At 52.6% G+C, this 19,852-nt stretch overlaps 1 protein-coding gene across 8 annotated transcripts in view; it reads left to right on the top strand.

Annotated features, from left to right (window-relative positions):
* CAPN15 (calpain 15) overlaps positions 1–19,852 on the top strand; it is a 55,991-nt gene that overhangs the window by 15,634 nt on the left and 20,505 nt on the right. For 6 of the 8 annotated variants that reach the window (XM_059861276.1, XM_059861277.1, XM_059861272.1 and 3 more), the window contains one exon: positions 386–705. The exons of the other annotated variants lie outside the window; for them this stretch is intronic. In XM_059861276.1, coding sequence (XP_059717259.1) covers positions 530–705 — 176 coding nt within the window. In that variant the 5' untranslated portion in view covers positions 386–529. The remainder of the gene's footprint in view (positions 1–385; positions 706–19,852) is intronic. 8 annotated transcript variants of the gene reach the window in all.

Here is a 19,852-nt window from a genome sequence, read left to right as displayed (position 1 = left end):
GGTTTGGGCTCCAGGTGGGCCTGGCTTGTCCCTTTTTCTGCTTCTTTCCTGTGTGTGAAGGGCTTTGTGCTGGGTTCTGCTGTGCTTCGCTCCATCAGTCAGTGCTTCCCTGTGCCTGGGAGTTCCTGGTGCTTAACGTGGGGGGAGCCTTTTCTAGAGCCCCCACACTCCCCATCTCCAGCGGCAAAAGCTGGATTCAGTGACACAGCCCTTCCCTTCCCAGTGAGCTCTGGGATGGGGACCCTGATCAGAGCATACATTGATAGGCTTTAAAACTGGAGGGTTGTTGCTGAAATCATACCTTATCTTTCTCTCTTTTTCTTTCCTTTTTTTCCCCTTTCTCTGTGTTTGTTTGTTGTTTTGTTTTTTTTCCGACTCTGATCAGAACCGACCTTCCTTTGTCCAACGCGCTGGGATCTCTGCAGCAGCCCATGCCGCAGCGCCTCGCCCGTTCCACCCGAGCTGCCCATGTCACTGGCTCGGACCTAACCTAGGCTCAATCTCGGCGTGGCCTGGGCAGGGGGGAACCATGGGGAGCTCTGCCTCATCGCTGGCCGCAGAGACGGAGTCGGACCATGGCTTCAGTAGCTCGCCCTACCCGGGGCACCCGGCCGTGGGCTGGTATAGGAGCAGCCCCGGCGGCCCCGTGTGGGAAAGTGCCCTTATAACACGGCAGCAGCAGCACTTCCAGCCCCGGCTGCGCAGGTAAGGACGAGGGGAAGGAGCCTGCTCGCCTGCTCCCTGCTCCCTGCTCACCTCTCGGCTTCAGCCCCGCCGCTGCCTTTGCGACACCGGCTGCTTTGCATCCTACTGAGTGTTGGGTCCCTGCATTCAGAGGCTCAGTTCAGTTCCTCGGGAAGTCAGAGCCAAATTCCCACCTATATGAGTGATGCCAGACCCTGGCTTTACACAGGGGGGCTGATGTCTCCTGCAGAATGGACTGCAGGACTCATCCCAGCTCTTCCTCCCTCACCTAAATTGTCAAGGTGGCTGCCTGGGAATGGGATCTCAGTTCCTTGTTTGCCACGTTCTCGTGGCTCCTTTTCTTTCTGGCCTCCCAACCACACTGTAGAGTCACAGGTGGAGGATTGTGTCTCCAGGTTGGGTGGCACTAAGTTGCAAGAGTTTCTGAACTTAGAAGAGCCAGAGGAGCTGTTTTCATGCAAAAGCAGTGAAATGCTTTTGAGTAACAGATCCACAGGAATGAAACACACAAAAAAAGAATTACTTTTAAAAACAAATTAGTTTTTCCAGCCCTCAATTCCTATCCCACCTCAACGTGTCTCTGAGCTGTTGCCTCTGCCCCTTCCGCATCAGCCACTTGCAGTGAGGAGTTTCTCTTGTTTTGGGGGGTTGGTGTCCTGCATTCAGTCTCTGACAGGTTGAGAGATTTATCAAAAAGCATCCAACACCCCTCTGCCCGGGGGCTTGGCTACAGAAGCTGCCATGTTTTGTGCTGATAACATTTGAGCCTTTACCTAATGCCTGCTTTGTGTGGACTCCAGCCTGGATGGGTGTCCACAGCTGCCTGAGTCTGGAGCTGCTGGTCATTGAGGAATAGCTGCTTGCTGAGTGTCCCTGAGCTGTCCTGCTTTCCCCTGGAGATGTTTGCTGTGATGTTGGTGCAGTATCTGTGGTGCAGTCCTTGTTTTCCTGCCTTCTGCTGCTTCAAGGCCCAGGATGTGCTTCCTGAGCTCTGGTGCATGACTCTAGAGCCTCCCAGCAATGTCAGGCTTGCTCCTTTCTGGTCCTCTCTTGTGTCTTCCTGTTGAGCTGGGAACAGTGTGAAACCAATAAGTTGTTGTCTTTACTCTCTAGCATAGACTTGAGTACCTTTAAAAAAGATATTTTGTGCAGTTCCCAAATCCTATTGCTGTGTGTGCCAAACTGTGTGGCTGGTCCACAGCTCTACTCAGTGATCTGTACTATGTGGGTTTGTCCCCTCTGGTTTAGAGGGATTCTGCAAACAGAGCTGGGTCCTTCCTGCAGGATTATCCCTTCTGGACTGCTGGTTATCCCTCTGTTGCCTTGAGGAGCTGGGAAGGTGTCCCAGCTCACAGACAAACTCCCTGCTATGGCTGTGCACAGCCACAGCTGGAATTTAAGAACTTCCAGTGTACGCCTGGCCCTGGGCACTAAAAAAGGCAGTGTCTCTGCAGCCTCGTGTGTGGTAGCTGAAGCTGCTCATGACTCCAAGTCTGTAGTTTGAGGAACTAAGTGATATCTTGACGTGTGGAAATAAATTTCCTGAAGAGCCAGCCTTGGTGGTGGAGCGGATGTTGGGGCAAGAACAGGAACTGCCGGTCTTGGTGCAGATAACGCCGGTGTCCTGTGGGGACAGGAGTGGCTTTTGTGATAATTCCTTATTCCCCTGCTAGAGGGAGAGCAGAGCTGATCCCCACTCAGTGTGGCGTGGTTCCTGGAGACAGGAAGATCAGGGGCTGTGATTCACTGAGCAGCGAGTTGCGTGGGAAGAGCTCGCTGCAGGCAGTGGTGATGGAAGTGGGTTCAAAAGCCCTGCTGAGATCAGCCAGGCTGCCAGGCATCAAAGGGCTGCCCTCCCTGGGAGCAGCAGGGCCCAGGAGCAGCGGGTGATTGGTTTCCAGAGAGGAACAGATAAATATATTCCTTTAAAAAATTAAGTAAGTCAATAGAACAAGTCAGGGTAGGTATCCTGCCTGTGCATGTCCTCGTCCCCGGAGTCATGTCGTGTAGGAAGGAAGTGGAGTACTGGGGAGTCAATTTGAGGCTGGGCAGGAGTTCTGGGATAGACTTTGCTTTTCCTGCTGATTTTCTGTCCCTGCCTGCAGCCACCTTCAAAGCTGATAATGCTTTGGCTGCTGTGGAGCAGCACAGAGCCAAGCTGCTCTGAGCTGTCTCAGGGATGAGCACAAACCTTCCTTGGCAGAAAAACAGGGACACAAATACTTAGTGAGTGACTTTGATCTGTACTTGATGGGGGAGCTGGGGGAGTCATCCCTTATGAATTGGAATAAGGGGAGAAATCAGTGCTGTTTGGCTTTCAAGATTTTAGAACCTGGGAGGAGGCTTCACTGTCTCCTGTTGCCTGGGTGAGGCTGATGGTGTGGAATTCCCTGTCTGCTGAAGACAGGGAGACAAGAGGCAGTAGAAAAAGGGCCTTAGTGGTAGAAGCATCAGACTTGTGACAACCAGATTGGAGTCCCTGGTCTTTTCTGGACAGGGCTGCACAGTCTCTTTCTGTGTGTCATTATTTAAAAAGGAGTCTGTCCATTTCCCAGCATGCCAGGAGGACAAGCTATTGAAAGACTGGAGGTACCAGGTATGAGGTGCCTCTTGGAGGGATCTGATTGCAGAAATCTCTGCTTAGGGCAAAGATGTTGGGTTTAAATTCACCCCTGGTAGCTGTGTGCAGCCAGACAAATTCTGCCTCAGCTACAAGTCCCCTTGGGCTCAGTCTTGCTCATGTGCTTGAAGGTGCTTGGCCTGGGCTGTTGTTGGGTGGGAGGGTTCAGCTGAGCCCAGGGATCCATCGTGGCCAAGCTCCCAACGTGCCAGACCCTTCCTGGAGCTGGGAGCAGGAAGGGGCAGTGCCACAGGCTTGGTGCTGGCAGCAGGACATGGCTCCATTGCTGTGGCTGCCCCTGTGGCATGGTTTGGGAGCTGTGGGATCATAGTGGTTTCCAGCTGCTGCTGCAAGGGGTGGTGGCCCCTCTTCCACGTTGCAAGGGGTTAGGAGGGAATTTGGGCTCTGAACTGTTTCCTGATGAGATTTAGGGGAATGTTCCTGTTCACCTCTTCCTCACTCCCAGGATTCATGAAGAGAGTCCTGCTGAGTACTGAGAACTTCTGGATTTTGCTCTTAGGAGAGGCTTTTGGGGAAAGGGTTTCAAGGTTTGTGCAGCTGACCTAAGTGCCTCTGCCTACTACTCACTTTGGGCAGAGGCACTTTGGCTGAAGCTCTCTCAACTCCCTTCTCTTCCAGAGGATATTAATTTCCTGGGCTTTCCTGCAGCATTCTGCAAAGGATTTTTATTTTTCCTTTGCAGAATGAAGTACCTCTGGGTCTCAAGGACTGTGGAGGGAGGAACACACTCTTTTATTATTCTTTTATTTTATTATTATGATATTCTAAAAATATGTAAATCTCCCTGCTTTAGAGGGGAGTGAGGGGACCTGCTTTTGTTGTTGGCAGGTAGTGGCAGGGCACTTGCTGTGCCACCCCCTGACCCCCAGAAACACCTCTCACTTCTGAGGAGAATCTCTGGGCAAGCCTGAGTGTCCTGTTTGTGAGCCCTTGGCTTAAACACATGAACAGCAGCAAGTCAGAACTGCTGGGCAGCATCACAGAGGCCTTTTCTGTGGGCTCTGGGATGTTTTGAGGCTGGTGGAGATTTTAATAACTGAACTCTGGCGTATGGAAGTGTGGCAGGGAGCTGTGGGGAGGAATGTGGCTCTGTGCTACTCCTTCAGCCTCCTCCTGTGGCACTTCAGCTCTGAGTGCAGCACAAGCAGAAGTGTCTGGAGGACACCAGGACAGTGCTTAGTCTGGAGAAAAGAAGGCTCAGGGAGGTTTTCTGGCTCTCCACAGCTCCCTGACAGGACGGTGTAGCTAGGTGAGGGTCGGGCTCTGCTCTCAGGGAGCAGGGACAGGACAAGAGAAAACAGCCTCAAGTTGTGCCAGGGGAGGTTCAGGGTGCATGCTGGGGAGAAAATTCTTCACAGAAAAGATGGTCAGGCATTGGAATGGGCTGCCCAGGGCAGTGGTGGAGTCACCATCACTGGAAGTGTTCAGAAAGCATGTGGATGTGGCACTTGGGGACATGGATCACTGGTGATCTTGGCAGTGGCTGGGCTCGATGTACTTAGAGGGCTTTTCCCAACTAAATCATTCTGTGTGTTTCTTGTTGGGGAAACCAAAGCCCAGAGAAATGAGATTCTTGGGAAAAAAGCTCCTGGTAAAGCGTCAGGTGACTGCAGGGAATCGCCTGGTGATCAGCTCCTTCTGTGTTCTGTCATCAGATCCCAGGCTGGGCATTGGCCCTGGGAGGTCTGGCAGCCTCAGCAGGACAGAGCTGGGGTGGGGCAGGCACAGATCCCTGGGTTTGATCAGCAACCTACGTGGATTTATTTTGAGAGAGTTTATTTTGCACCTTTCAAGAATCACTGACTGGTTGAGGTTGGAAGGGATCTCTGGGGTCCATCTGGTCCATCTCCCTTCCTAAGCCTCCGTGCAAAGAGCAGCTGTGGCTGTGGAGCAGATGGGGATCACCAACAAATGCTCTGAGTGTGTGTCCACAGAGGAGGGAAAAAGGAGCCTCTCCTCCAAACCAGAGGGCATTACCAGCAGCTCTCGTTTTCAGGACATGCCTGCTCAGCACACAGGTGGGCAGCCTGTGTTCCCTGAGGTGGATCCAGCCCTGTGTGGCTTGTGCTCCCTCTGGAAGTTGCTGTGGAGTTCAGCTGGGATTTGGTGGAGTGAAGATGCTGCAGGTTGTTGTGGATACCTGTTTGATGGGAGTGTTTGGCTTGTAACTGTTTGCTCACCAGTTCTCAGCAGAGCCTGTGGTATCTGGAGTGGTGTCTTGCTCAAGGAGGTGTTGCAGTGCCAAGGAGTTGCAGCATGGAGTCTGTTTCATCTGCCTGAGGCTCCAAGCCCTGCCCATCCACTGCCTGCTCCAGGGTCACAAAGCCTATTAGTTGTTTAAATTAGGGCTATTTATAGCTCTGGAGCCATGAATATCTCAGAGGGTGGTGCAGAGCAGTGGAGACCAGAGTTCTCAATAGATCCCCAAACAAACCCTCCCTTTGCTCCCTGTGTGCCCTTCAGCCTTCCCTATTTCCACGTCCCACAAGAGCCATCCTGCCTCAAAGGAGGTCAAATCCAGGGCAGAGGCAGCTGGAGCATGTCCTCATCTTACATGGCAGCCTTGGCCAAATCTGAGCAGAAATGCCTGACCCTCTTGCCTGGGTGTTGCTGTCACAGCACGGAGAGCACAGCAGAGCTGTCCCTTTGACAGAGCCAGCCTGGAGAAGAGAAAAACCAGCACCTTGACCTGCTTTGGGGTTGCTCCTGTCTGCAGTAGCTGAGCACTTTTGCTCCAGGACCATGGGTTCAGGTCCTTCTCCAAGTGCTGGTGTTGGGGAGTTTTGCTTTGGATGTTGAGGGTGGGGAGGGGGAGGAATTGGTAGCTTGTGATTTTTTTGGGTTTTTAAAAATTTTTTAAGAGTAAGAGGAGCCAGAGCAAGGACTTTTTTTTTTTTTTTTTTTCCCCAGAGTAACCTCTCTACATTGCTTCTTTGGCTGCATAGGGAGGAACGTGGTCTCGTGTCTTGTGGCAAATCACTTGCCCCCCTGAGAGGTGTCACACATGTAGCCTGGAGTTGTGAAATGGTCTCAGTCCTCTGGCAGGAGCTGATGGATGGATTTGATGACAGTGGGAAGCTCAGGAACCTGTCTGAGCTGCTGCAGGAAGGAGGAAATGTAGGAAGGTGTGTGTTTGGAGGGTGATTTCTTCTCCTGGGATCAGGATGGAAACTGCAAACACATCCTGCTAACAGTGTGCAGCATCTGTCCTGGAGGGACATGGGCCTGCAGTGACCTCCTGGTGTGGGCTTGTGAGAGGAGGGGTGAAGGCAGGAATATCCTCCTGCTCTCTGGGTGGGCAGGGAGCTCCCTTCCCTCTCTGCACCCAGCACTCCCTGGGATCACTCCAGACCCACTGCTCCCCTCTCAGGTGCTGGTTGCTGTGAAAGGCACATGCTGGATTTCTCCAGCCAGTAACTTAATCCAGTTTGACACTGGTGGCTCTGGGCCAGAATCTGACTAACATGAGTCACAAACAGCTGGGGGGTGCTCAGAGCTGCACCCACCTCCCTGTAGCCTCTTCCCCCGTGATCCCCAGCCCGTGTCCCTGAAAGGCCCCTTGATCCCAGTGCAGCCAGAGCCTGGTGCTGGGCATGGAGGGGAGGCTGTGCCGAGTGAACCCTCTGCAGGCCTTTGTTCTCTGGGATAGAGCAACCCTCAGCACGGGGCTGCTGCCAGCAGAAGGGCACGCAGAGGAAAGGGGAGCACTGCTTGGGTGCTGTTTGCATTTGCCAAGCTGTGCTGCATCTCTCTGTTCCTGCCTGGGGATCCACAACCCACCCAGGTGTGTCTGTACCTTTTCAGCCACTCTCTTCAAACAAACTGTCCTGGGCATTTCTTTGACTTGGGCACCTTCCTGTGCTTCTCACCCTGCCAGCCTTCCCACTCTGCCTGGCAAGGTGCCAGCATGTCAGGCCCTTGCCAGCCCGTGCAGCTCACAGCCCCCCGGGCAGCACTGAGCCCTGCGATGGGCAGGTGCTCCAGGTCACCCTGAGGAGCTGTGGGGAGCTGATCCGAAGAGAAGGGAGCTGCTCCTGCATTACAGATGGCATTTCTGAGGCTGCAGCAGGACATCCACACCAGAAGGAAGCTGGAAGTGGAGTGTGAAGGCAGCCTGGAGCCCTTCTGGATGGCAGCAGGAGAGCTGGGGCTGCCGTGTGGGGGTGAGGAGAGTTTGGGCTGCAGGTGCTCGCAGGCTGCCAAGGCAGCAGCTTGCAGGGGGCTGGCAGGGCCTTGCCTGCCCTTGCCCAGAGCTGTGCAGAGCTCAGCTGGGGCTGCAGACGCTCAGGTTCCAGCCCTGCTGCTCCCAGTGCTCCCTGTGCATCACACACTGGGGCTTGTGGATACACAGAGCTGGGCTCTGGCATTTGGAGCGTGGCAGGTTGGCTGCAGCAAAGGGATTTGGGGAGGCTGGATCTTGCCAGCTTTTGGTGGGAGAGGACAGTGTCTGCATTCCTTGGTCTTCAGCAGCATTCCCCAGCTGTGGAAGTGGGGAGAAGGCAGACACAAGTAGGATCTTATGTCTTTCTTAAAATCTGATTTTAATCTCCTTGCCTTGGAAAAGTAAAGCTATAGGTAGGTAGATGGAGAGATGTGTGTGTGTGTGTGTTTATACCTGTATTTTTCCCCTGCTTCCTTGGGATCCCAAGGAGAGGCCACCTTTCATTCAGACCCCTGGTGCTGGCTGGCACATGCCCCATGCAGCACTAGGGCATCCCATCAGACCCATGCCACCAGCTGTACCTGCCCTGCCCAGTAGCTGAGGCTTCTCCTGCTGCCTTATCCACAGCTGCTGTGTCTGTCTGTGGGGATAAACAGGGAAACATTTGGTGCTTCTGGATTATGGAAAGACTGTGGTTCTGCAGGAGCTTCAGGCTGCAGCCCGTGGCAAGAATGGAGTAACCAGTGGCATTGCTGCTGTCTTGCCCAGCAGCCCCTGTGGCACGTGCTGGGACTGGCATTGAGCACTTTACACACAGCCCAGTGAATCTCCAGCAAGGCTTCCCTCTGGGACCTCTTGTCCCTGGGTTGTGTTCTCCTGCAGTAATTGTGTTTTCTGGACACCCTGCTGTGGGCACTGCAGCCCTGCTTGCTCAGGGACTGCTGCTGGTGGCAGTGTGCTGGGGAGGGCACAGCAGCTGACAGGGCTGGTGCAGCATTTCAGTCTCCAGGGCACATGTGCTCCTTGCTCCTCTGTCCCATGCAGGTCAGCAGTGATGTCCTTCAGGCTGTCCTTGAGGAGTCTGTGTGCTGAGCTTACCTGAGGCTGCCTGTGAGCGTGTCTGTGACTTGATGAGGTTCAGGAGCTTTAAACAACAGCAGGAGCTGCTCTCCTTGGTAAAAAATCAGTGTTGTGCTTCTGGGAAGGGACACTGAGCTGTTGGAGCAGCCCCAGCCTGGCTTCCTGGGGTTGCTGTGCTGGCAGGATGCTTCCCTCTGGCGCATGGACTCGGGAGGGTTAATGGCACGTGCTCCAGCCAGGAGCATCCTCTTGATTCCAGCTGTCACAGTACTAAGTGTGTGTCATCTTTACAAGGCAGTAAACAGTGCTGCAGTCTGAATTACCCAGCCTGGAGGCCTCCAGGGTACAGTATAACTTGTAGGGGCTTCCCTGGTAATTCCAGCCTGTCTGCCTTCTCCTGGAGTCAGCCAGGCTCAGTTAAGGTGGCAATAGCTCTGGAGCTTGGGGTATGAGCAGGAGGAGCAGCTTGGGGTGCTGGGTGGTCATGTTGCTCAGTCTGCCCCAGCATAGCACTGTTCTGCTCCATTCCTGGCCCTTCCATGAAACCCACCAAATCTTCCTCTCTGTCTCCAAGAGGCTGGAGAAACCAAACAGCCCCCATTTTGAAAGGGCACAGTGATGCCAAACTGAATCTGAGGCCACGTGTGGATTCCTGTGTTGAACCTGTGTTTGATGGGACATTGGGACTGTGGTGGGCTTCTGGTGTGGCCCTGTGTCCTCCTGGAGCCTGGTGTTTGCTGCTGGGATCCTGGAGGGTGACCTGTGCCTGGCAACTGCCTGGGGTAGCCTCGAGGCACTGCTGACTTGGTGCTGATGGATCAGGAGGTGCATGGAAGGGTTTTGTGCTGAGGGAGCCCCTGTCACTGCCCACACAGGATGCTATGCCTGAGGATACAGGCCAGGCTTCACACTGCCCACCCAGAGCTATTTCACCTGCACACTGGTGCTGAATGTTGCTCAGGACTGTCCTAGAAGCTGCCAGTGCCAGGAAATGAAAATGCCAAGTAGGCTGTGCATGATGAAGCATTCCCAGCCAAACCACAGGCAGGTCAGTGTGTTTTATCCCATCGAGCTCTAGGGAACTGTGGCTAATTGTCCCCTCGAAGTTCAGGCACATGAGAAAGAGGAGTGGCCTTTATAGGTGAGGAGCACCTACCCAAACAGAGCCGTTGCTGTGGGTGGGACTCAGCCTGTGCACAGGCTCCCATCCTCTCCCATCTCCTTGCAAGAAGGAGCTGCACTCAGCTGCTGCCTGGGGCACCTCAAGGAGGTATTTCAGTGGCAGGGCTTGAGAGCTCCCCGGTGCCTTGGGGGTCAGTTTGGATCCACAGTTTGACCTCTCAGTAAACTGAAACCCCCAGCCCTAGGGCAGTTTCTGGAATGAGCAATGAGCCTGGCCTGGCTCTTTCTGCAGGGATGCCCAGGGGCTGAAGGGCCAAAGTCTCCTTGGCTGTTATTCTGAAAATCCTCCATGGTTTTGGCAGTACAGGACAGAGGGCTGGCTCAGGGCGTGGGGATGAAGGGTTGATGTCAAAGGAAAGCTGTTCTGTTGAAGTTCACTAAAGAGGTTTTGCTTTTGATTTTTGAAGACTGTGTGTCGCCCAGTTGTGCAGAGCAGAGTCAGGATTCCCTGGGAGCTGCAGGGCACTCTGACCTTTCCTTGGCTTCTCAGGGGAGGGGGCAGGGGGGCCTCGCTGGGGGAAGCCCATGGCTCTTTGCACATGCAGGGATATCAGTCCATGCCTTGACAGCCTTTTCCTCCAGATCTAGTGTGCAGAGCTGGCAAATTCCTGGAGGTGCAGGGGATAATTTAGCTCACCTCTGAGCTCAGCAGGTAGGTATGGTGTTTAACCAGTGCCAGAATGAGAAGGCAGTGGGTGACATTTGGGGATGGGGGTGTCCCTTCTCCTGTCACTGGTGGCTGCAGTGTGGAAGTCATGTGAGCAGCCACCAGCCTGCAGATGCCCTGTCCCTTTTGTGCCATTCTCTGCCAGGTGTCTTTATTGAGCCTGACAGTTCAGGTGCTGTGGAGATGGATGGATTTCTATTAACTGAACCCTGCAAGTGCCCTGCTGCAAAGCCAGCCCAGGCATTGGCATTGCAGGGTCTGAGGGCTGGAGCACAGCAGCTGGAAATGCAGAGTGATTGCTTCAATGGAGATGTGAGAGATGGAGCAAACAGCTTTGGAGCTGTGGTGCTGCTCCTGACCAATTTCCCCTCCCCTCTCTTTCATTCCCTCTTTCTGTTCCCCCACCACTCTTCCAATTCTATTTTAACAGCACTACAAATTGCAGCATAAATCTTTAGCTGAGCAGCAATTTGGCTTGGCAGCCACCAGTAAATCTCCTCTTGCAGCCTCCCCGTGTGAGGGAAGTTGCAGTGGGAGAGGGGATGTAGGTGAGTCCTGACTTTACAGTCCCATCAGGTTTTCCTGGCTCCTTCCAGCTGTGGGCCCATAGCCTTAGTCCCACATCTCTCTAGTCCTGGGAAACAGGAAAATTCTTCTCCCACCTCAGCCTTCAGTTCAAAGATCAGGTGTGTTGGGAAGTGGTGTGAAACAGCCTCAGACATGGAATAGGAGGGGTACCAGCATAACTTCCAAATACTGTTGTTCAGGTGTGTGATCCTAAATTGTTCCCTGTTCTTGAAGACAGTGCAAGGTGTTGTGTGTATGTGTGTGTGATGCTCTTCATCTGAGCAAATGCACCTGTCCCTCCAAACTACCCTGCACACACAGGTGCTTTTCTTACCAGATGCAGAATGTGTGTATCCTCTGTGGGCTGTGGTAGCAGTGATGAAAAATAGCTCTGAGTGGTGTGTGAAAGCAAAACTTTTGCCATTTAGTCCATGCAAGGGATCTGTTTGCACAGTCCCATACCAGCAAACATTTTCCAGCTCCGTTCTGTGTCCTTGGGTATGTTCTGCCTGTTTTTGTAGCCCTTTTCCAGCACATTTGAGCTTGACTACTCTGATGTTAGGAAAGAATTGTTCCCTGTGAGGGTGGGCAGGCCCTGGCACAGGGTGCCCAGAGCAGCTGTGGCTGCCCCTGGATCCCTGGCAGTGCCCAAGGCCAGGTTGGATGGGGCTTGGAGCAACTTGGGATAATGGAAGGTGTCCCATGGAATGAGATGGACACTTTGAGTCCCTTCCAACCCATTCTGTGGTTCTGTGAGTATCACACCAGGATAAAGTACAACCCATGCCTTTGTCTTGGCCTCTTCTTGGCTGGGTGTGAAGCTTTAAAGGCATTTTCCATGCTGGATTCTTCAAACACTGGGCAGGTATTGAAAGACACAGGGAGAACTCTGCCTGAAGTCAACACCACTTGCCTTTTGTGTGATGTACCAGTGAGAAAAGCAAGGTGCAAAGGGGAGAGGCACCTGCTGCACAAGTGTGTTAGAAAGCAGAAAGGCTCTGGGGCTTTGGAGCAGGGTTTCTTCTTTTGTAGAGAAGCACGAGTCCCTGCAGTGCTGGCTCCAGATGGCCACCTCACCCTGCTCTGTTCTCTGGGAGTGCAGGCTCTTTGAGGCAGACCACAGACCCTCGCTTACCAAGAAATTCCTTAACTGGCTTAAAGACAGAGAAATGAAAACAACAGGCAGAGGTTCCTCTTCATCCAGCCTGCTTTCCTCAGGGGTTGCTTTTGAAGCGACTGTTCAAACATAGCTCAGGTGTGGGGAGCTAAGGGCATGGAAACAAGTGGCCTTTGGTCTCATGAGTCCATCCTCCTTGCTGAAGCTGTCCCAGCTCCTCAGATGAGAGGGAAGCTTAATGAGTTCAGCTTCTTGCTCCTTTCCTTGCCTCCTCCCCTCCCTGCTGAGAGCAGGTAAGGCTGTATTGTGAAACAACCATGGCTATCAGTACTTCCTTCCCACTTCTCAGCTGAAAGGCCTCCCTGCCTGCATCCTGCATCCTGCATCCCTGTCCTCCCTTCAAAGGGCAGCCTGTGCTACCCTTGAGCCCATTTCAAATGGAACCTGGAGAGGCTTGGTCCAAACTTATTCCAAGGATCTCCATGCCCAGATCTGTGAGCTCCTCCTGTGGTACCCTGGCAGCTGGGGTGAGGGACACATCAGCAGGTTTCCCTTGGCATCCTTTTCTCTCCCAAGAGAAGCTGGGCTCCTGTGTTGTGGGATCCTTATACAGGTGTGCTCAGCCAACTCAAGCACAGAGCTTTTGTTAGTGGTACTGGGGTGATGGAAGCTCCTGGTAAGATCCTGGCCCTAGTCTTGTCCTGAAGATTTGGCCCTCATCCTGTTCAGGGGGTGGCAGCTGTCCTAGAAAGGGGACAGCAGTCCTGGTGTCTTCTGGGCTGGTATAAACCTCCTCACTAGTGCTGAAGGACCTGGTGTGATGTAGGTGAGCTGGCAACTCGTTCACTGGGGTGATGGTTGCAGGCAGCGCTGGCTCTGCTCCTCTGGGGCCAGGTACTGGTGCCTGTGTGCTCAGAGGTCCTGGGATCCTTCTGGATCTCAGGATCAGATGCCCCCCACACACATACACACACCCTTTTCTAGCTGTAATAAACCATATGCCCTGTTATTTAAATAGAATAAATTTAAAAATGGAAAAGCCTCCAGGAGCATCTGGAAGTTTAGCACCTGTGGAAAATCAGCAGCTGAAGGAGCTCTATCTGAAGTGAGAGTGGGGAGAGGAGCCTATAAAGGGCTCAGTGGGAAAAGAGGAGTGTCTGGAAGTCTTTCATCTTCCCATTGCAGTGTTCAGATGCAACTCCAGCTGCTTTCTATTCTGGGATGCAGGGAAGTGTGTGCTCCCACACGTGGCTATTGCAGCTCAGGAAGCAGCCCTAGATTGACCCAAAAGTTGGGAAATCATTCTGCTGTACAGAGAGAGGAATTCTGAGGATGGTGAAGGTGCATTACCAGGGCTTGAGAGATTCACGTTTCATTTCTGAGTTTGTCTTAAATTTAGTGATCTGTCAGTGCTTTGGCTGCTGTCTCATCCCCATGGAAGAAGAATCCAAGGCTCTCCAAACACCACTGTTTGCTGCAGGTACAGAGCTGCACAGAGAAGTCTGTACAGATGTGAAGCCATATTCCTTTTGGGTGTTGATGGTGTTTCTTAGGTTGCGGTGGGAAAAGAAAAACAGTCCCAGTTTTGTCTGGACCCCCACCAGATATTTTGTGGAAAAAGGGAATGTGGCAGCCAGGCAGGTGTTGTAAGCTGAGGAGGACACAGCTATCTCTGTATTCACTAGAGATCAAATGGACACTGGAATTCCTTTGCTTCAGGAGGGGCTTCTCCTTGTTCTCTGCTGGCTAATTCACACAACAGGCATCCCAGATTCTCCTTGCTTCAGGTTCCTTAAAAGTTTAGAATTTTATTTCCTGTCCTTCTGTACAGTGAACTCTCCACACTCTGCAAGAAATTCACTTCTGAGCTTGAGATGCAGATATGAACATCCCACTTGTGCTGCATTGCCCTAACCCCATGTCCCATCCCAGGCACTTCTGACCAAACCTTCAACCCCTTTTGGAGGCTGAAGGGCCAAGGCATGACCCCTCTGGAGCAGGGGACACTGATGGGTGGCAGTTAGCAGCCCCGAGAGGGGGAATGAGCAGTGGTGACTGGCTGGCTCACACGGTGCTCACCAGCATCCCAGGTGGGCAGGTGGGGATCTCTTGCAGCCTGGTTCTCCTGAATTGCTGATGGTTTTCCCCCCAGGAGTGATGCATATCCCACTTGACTGCCAGGCCCTCCCCTCTCCTGGTGTGGTTCACCAGCTTTGACAGGAAGGGCCAACCCCGCTGCAGGCTCTCACCATTTGTCACAATAAATTGCTTCTTCTCCTGCTGCGTGGGGGAGATGCTGGTTCGTGTGCCCTGAGTCTGAGCAGCTCCTGAGGCTGCTTCTCCCCCTCCTTGGTCTTCCTCCCCCCAAGCTTGCAAGGAGAGCAGAGCCTGCTGCACTGGCAACAGGCTCCCCAAAGCTTGCCTGATGCAGCAATGAATTTTGTGTGCTCTTGCATTCAGCTGCTTGACCTGACATGACATGGGAAGGGGAGCAGAGCTGGAGAAGGTGCCAATGCAGGAAAGGCAGGAGCCATCTGTGAGGCTGGAGGGGTTTGCTGCTGTCTGTGGTGGCCCCTCTCCAGCACAGGTCAGTACAGTGGGAGGGCCTGGCTCCAGCACAGCAGCTGCACCAGGCCTTGGTGTGTCTTTTCCAGCAGCTGGCAGGGAGTGTGAGTGCACTGGAAGTTGTGTGTGGAGCCAGGAACTCAGTGGAGAGTGTGTGTGTGTGTACAAACTCCAGTACCCAGTTCAGCTGGGACTCTGCTCTGTGCATCTTTGGACAGGGTTCCTGGTGTAGGAGAGGGGGCATTCAGGTTTGCCCTCTGCCTTCTGACCCTTCTGTCACCACAGGAGCTGGTGGCATGCCCAGGCAAGTCGAGCAGGGTGTGCTGGTGGTGGCAGTGGCTGTGGGGGACCCTCCATCCTCGCCCATCCCTCGCTGCTGGGTGCTGCAGTGGCTTCTTTGCTGTGCCCTGATCAGCCACACTCTGAACTCTGGGGATACTGGGAGCTGCCAGAGTTCCTCTCTCTTCCTCTGGCCCCTGGCAGTCTGTGTTTCTCTCTGCAGGTCAGTGCAAAGCTTGTTGGCTGAGATGTTAAGTGTGAGCTGCTTCCCTGAGCTCCAGGACTGGCTTGGCTCTTCATTAAGGCCTGTTAATCATGCTGAGGAGCCTGACAGCTGCTGGCCATGGAGCTCAGTGCCCTGCTGCCTTCCAGCTCTCTGGGATGGTGCTGCCCAGGGTGCCCCAGTGTCACTGGCAGCCCCAGGAAGGGCACTGCCTGCTCTGGCATGGGACAGTGCCACTGCAGAGCTTGGCTTGAGAACTTCCCTCCTTTGCAGGAAGAGTTCCCAGCAGCAGCTCTGCCAGGAGCTGGGATGGTGGCCAAGTTAAAGCTCTAAGAGAGGAGGAAGAGGAGGCTGGGGGCTCTGCTTCCACCTGCCAGGCTGCAGCCCTGCTCTCCTTAGTCTCAGACCTCATGGCTACATGAGTCTTTCTCTCTCCCTCCATCCCAAATGGTACCAAGCTCTTATTACTGTGGGTTTTTGTCTTAATTGCACCCTGGAGCTATGCTTTGATTTATTTTATCAGGGAGAACTTAGGGAAAAAGATGGTTGTTTCTGAAGCAAATAGCAGCCTGCCCAGTGTAGGGCTGGAGACTGGTGGGACAAAAGGAGAGGGGGCTTGGCAGTGCCCTCCCACCCCCTCCAGTGGCTGTGCCACGATGGCTCCAGCACGGCACAGCCCCCACAGGGCCCTGAGAGGGACAGGCAGCTCCCTGCACACTCGTGGGGCATCCCCCAGCAGCTCAGGCCTCAAAGGCAGCAAAGGGCTTTGAATTTCCTCCTCCTGCTGGGAAGAAGGGGTTTAATTTACTCTCTGAAGGTACAGGGGGGTGTTTTGGAGCTGAGGTGGTGGTGCTGGCTGTGAGAGGGGGTGGGGGAGTGGAGCTGCTCACAGAGCATCACCTGCAGCTCCTCAAACCCATGCCATGCCTCACTCTCCAGGCATGAGACACCCAAGGAGACGTCCTCTCCTCCATTCCCTCACACCTTTCATCTGAATCCCTTCCATTTTGAGCTCTTCTGGCCATCCCTCCTGCTTTTCCTAGTCAAGATTCTGTTGGGTTTTTTAATTAAAACCTGCCATGATTTGAAATGAATTAGTGTAGCAGCAGTATTAAAGAACATCATCTTCCCAGCTGTTGCTCCCCAGCATCTTGCTAGTCCTAGAGCAGATGCCCTTCTCATAAATCCTCTCCCTGCTGTTCTTGATACTCCCTGATTTCTGTACATCTTAACTGTCCTAACACCAGAGGAGGCTTGGAGATCTGTGTTCTCATCCCTGTGTGAAGTGACCTGCTCACATAGGTGGTCACAAAGTTTGCTGGACAAGTTTATTTTACATGGGAAACTTTCTGCTCAGACCACAGATGGAGTGTAGTTATAAAAACCACACAGGGTGGCTGATGCAATTTTTACCAGGCTTTCTAAAAAACAAAAGTACATTTCTCAGAGTGTTTTCTTGCTCCAGGTGTGCAAGAAGCTGGAGCTCCACGTATCCAACAGAACTTGGGGCCATCAGTCGTCAAGGGTTCAGGCCTTTAAATGACAAAAAAAGATAAAATTCTTGAATTTTTGTGTTGCATTTGCTGGAGGACTATGGGCCTTTTTCTGCTGAAAAAGCAGTTTTTTGGGAGCTGCAGGCATGCTGAAGCACTCACTGATGTTTTGGTAGATCCAGATGTCCTTTGTGCTTTCCACACCCAAGTTACACCAATTTCATGCCACTGTGACAAACCCCTATAAAACTGCTGTACCTCCTTAGTGTATTTGCTCTTGAGAAGGTTTAAATATCCATTATGTGTAGATTTTGGTCAAAGTCAGTTCTGTGTGGTCAAAGCAAGGCTGCTCAGTTCATCGCCTCCTCAAGCCAAATCAATGTGTTAATGGCCATAGTACAGTGCTGGCCTGAGCTAAGGACACAAATTTCCTCCCCCTGCTGTAATATTTGGGTGCAAAAGGAGCTTGGTGGTTTTGCTTTTAATTTCCCCAGGCACACAAAGGGCTGGGGAAATTAGGTACAGAAAAGGTAAATAAAGTCATTGAGTAAGAGGAATGATGGCAGCAGTAGCACTGTGCTAAATTGGTTTCTTTGAAGTAAAGTCTGATTGCAGCTGCAGAAATTTCCCCTGCTTGCATGCAGGGAGGCAAGATGAGGTTATTAATTATAACAACAGGCTGGAATTGATCTTAATGAGAAATAGTGCAGCTTGGGAGGAGCTGAGGCTGTGCTGGTGGCTGTCTCCAGGGCTGGGGCTCCAGAAGGCCCTTCCTGGGTCATTCTCCTGCCAGCCTTGTTGCTCCAGAGCCTGTCCCAGGATGATCCTGTGGTACTGAGTCCCTCCATGCTGGGTTTTGAACAGGTCACATTGCTGTTGGCCATCTCATCTGGGCCCTGCATCTCGATAACCCTGGACAGGTGCAGGAGGTGCTGCTGCAGGGTGAGACCTCATCAGAAGCTCATGAATCAAGAGCCTGCAAAACTTTCGAGCAAAGCTGGAACTTGGACTTTGCTGACCTTGAAATACTCAGTCTGCCTCCTCCTTTTGTATCCCCAGGGATTGTAATTGTTGCCCTGGCAGACCTGTGGGAAACCTGCTCGTTAGCTGAGGAGCCTTTGGGAATGGTCTTGTCCCAGCGTGCCTGTGCTTTGCCAGCCAAACTGGTTTTCTTCTGAGAGCTCATTTCTTACAACACTGCAGCAATTAAGGTGTATTAAAGGCTAATCATGCCCAGCCTGTTTTTCTCACAAGACAAGCCTTCCAGAATCTGATTCTGCTTTGATGAAGAATGATGAAAGCCTCTTGTCTCCTGTCCATCAGTGTAGGGTAACTCTCCCTGTGTGTCCCCGGGCTCGGAGAGAAGGCACGCTCCTTCCAGGTGTGTGTCACTTGGCACTCCTGCAGAAACTCCAGTAACTTCAGATCCCTCCAAAGACTCTGCCCCTTCCCTCCCTTTTCCTGAGCAAAACCTGGGGGTTTCAGCCATGAAGAGGACTCTGCAAGCCATGACAGTCTCCTCAACTTCCCTTCCCCATCAAAACCACACTATGGTGTGTGTCACGGGAGCTTTCAGGGTGCTCCTGTCCCAGCTGTGCTTCTGCCCTCCTCCTGTTTCCCACCACACTCTGGACACATTCCTTGGTGTCTTTTCATGGCTGGTGGAGGATAGAGGAGTGTGTTCTCTGTCCCACTTGTACCCCTTGCAAGCACTGGTGTTTACAGAGCATTGCCCAGTGCTCTCAGGGATGCACAGGGAGGGATTGTTGGGGTGTCCTGTGCAGGGCCAGGAGTTGGAGCCATGATCCTTGTGGGTCCCTTCCAGCTCAGGACATCCTGTGATTCTATGAAGTCCTTTCTTGCCTGTCCCACAACAAGTTATCCTTCTCACCCTCACATCTCACAGACAATCCCAGTTTTTGGGGAGGTGACAAGAGAGTAAATTGCAGGGACAGCTGCAGTTTGAGAGTGTGTTCTGTGGCTTTGTTGGCTGCCAGAAAACTCCTGTGCTGAGTGCAGCCTGTACAGCTGGGCCAGTGTTTGTTCTCTCAGACCTCTCATTAGCAGAGATCAGCTTTCCCCTGGGAGCTTCTCATTAAAACTCCCAGCCTCTTCTCTCTGTGGCTGTTGGAGCACATCTGAGCTGCTGGAGCTGTGTCCAGTGTGGGAAAAGAAGAAACTCAATAGAAACTATGCTAAAACTATCTGGAGGTTTTGTGCCATGGGACCAAGAAATTCCCAGGAACTGGAGTGCATCATCAGTTTGGGAAACTCAGCTTGGGAAACTCTTTGTGTCTGTCTGAGCCTCTTGGCACCTCTAGGGAGGGTTGTGTGGTGTTGCTGGGTCTTTTATGGCCCAATTCACCATCAAGTGCTCACCCTTGCATGGTTTCCTGCTGCAGAATTAGACCTTTTTTTTCCCTCCCTTCTGCTTTGATGAGGGATTTTTGCCTGCCACCATTGCTTTATAAACAGGACAAATCCAGTTGTCCTGTTTAATTCACTGCAGATTATCACCAGTAGAAAATGCCATTTTCTGCATAAATGTGATTGTCCTGCTCCAGTGAATGGTCATGAGCACTGATACCTCCAGAAAGAAGGGATGTCCTGGCCACAGGAGAGTTTGTTATGGAAGGGGACCAGGCTGGTCCCTTGGCTGATTTTCCATCCCTGACCTAAGCTGTGTTTCTGGGAACTCGTTGACAGTTTGTCCTGGATTGACATTAAAGAGTGAGAGCAGATATAAATATATGATAAAGCTCTGGAGTGCTCAAAAATGAATATTTCAGAATCAAGAAGTCTTTATTTCCTCAAGTGCTCCAACAAAAGGAGGAATTTGTGTAGTTGTAGTTGTTGTGGTTCCCTTCCACCAACTGAAGGGACAAAGGGAGCTCAGAGCAAAGCCCCAGCTCTGGTCCTGGCTGAAGGGGATGCCTGGTGTCAGAGGCTGCACCAAGAAAGTGGTGACCTTTTTGGAGCTGCTTTTGGTGTTGGGGTGTTTTGATTTTCAGGGTGCTGGAGTGTGAGTCCTGCAAGGAGAGGAGGAGGGAGCTGGCCTCAGTCAAGGATTCAACTCAAGTTGCTCTGCTGGAGTGAGTCCAGAGGAGGCCCCTGAGTTGATCACTTAGATCTGGAGCCACGCTGGCAGAGCTGGGGGTGCTCACCTGGACA

Source organism: Haemorhous mexicanus, chromosome 17 (genome assembly GCF_027477595.1).
Source record: "Haemorhous mexicanus isolate bHaeMex1 chromosome 17, bHaeMex1.pri, whole genome shotgun sequence".
In the NCBI taxonomy this organism is placed as follows: domain Eukaryota; kingdom Metazoa; phylum Chordata; class Aves; order Passeriformes; family Fringillidae; genus Haemorhous; species Haemorhous mexicanus.
Note: the sequence above shows the minus strand (reverse complement) of the source record. Positions and strands in the feature narration are given on the sequence as shown.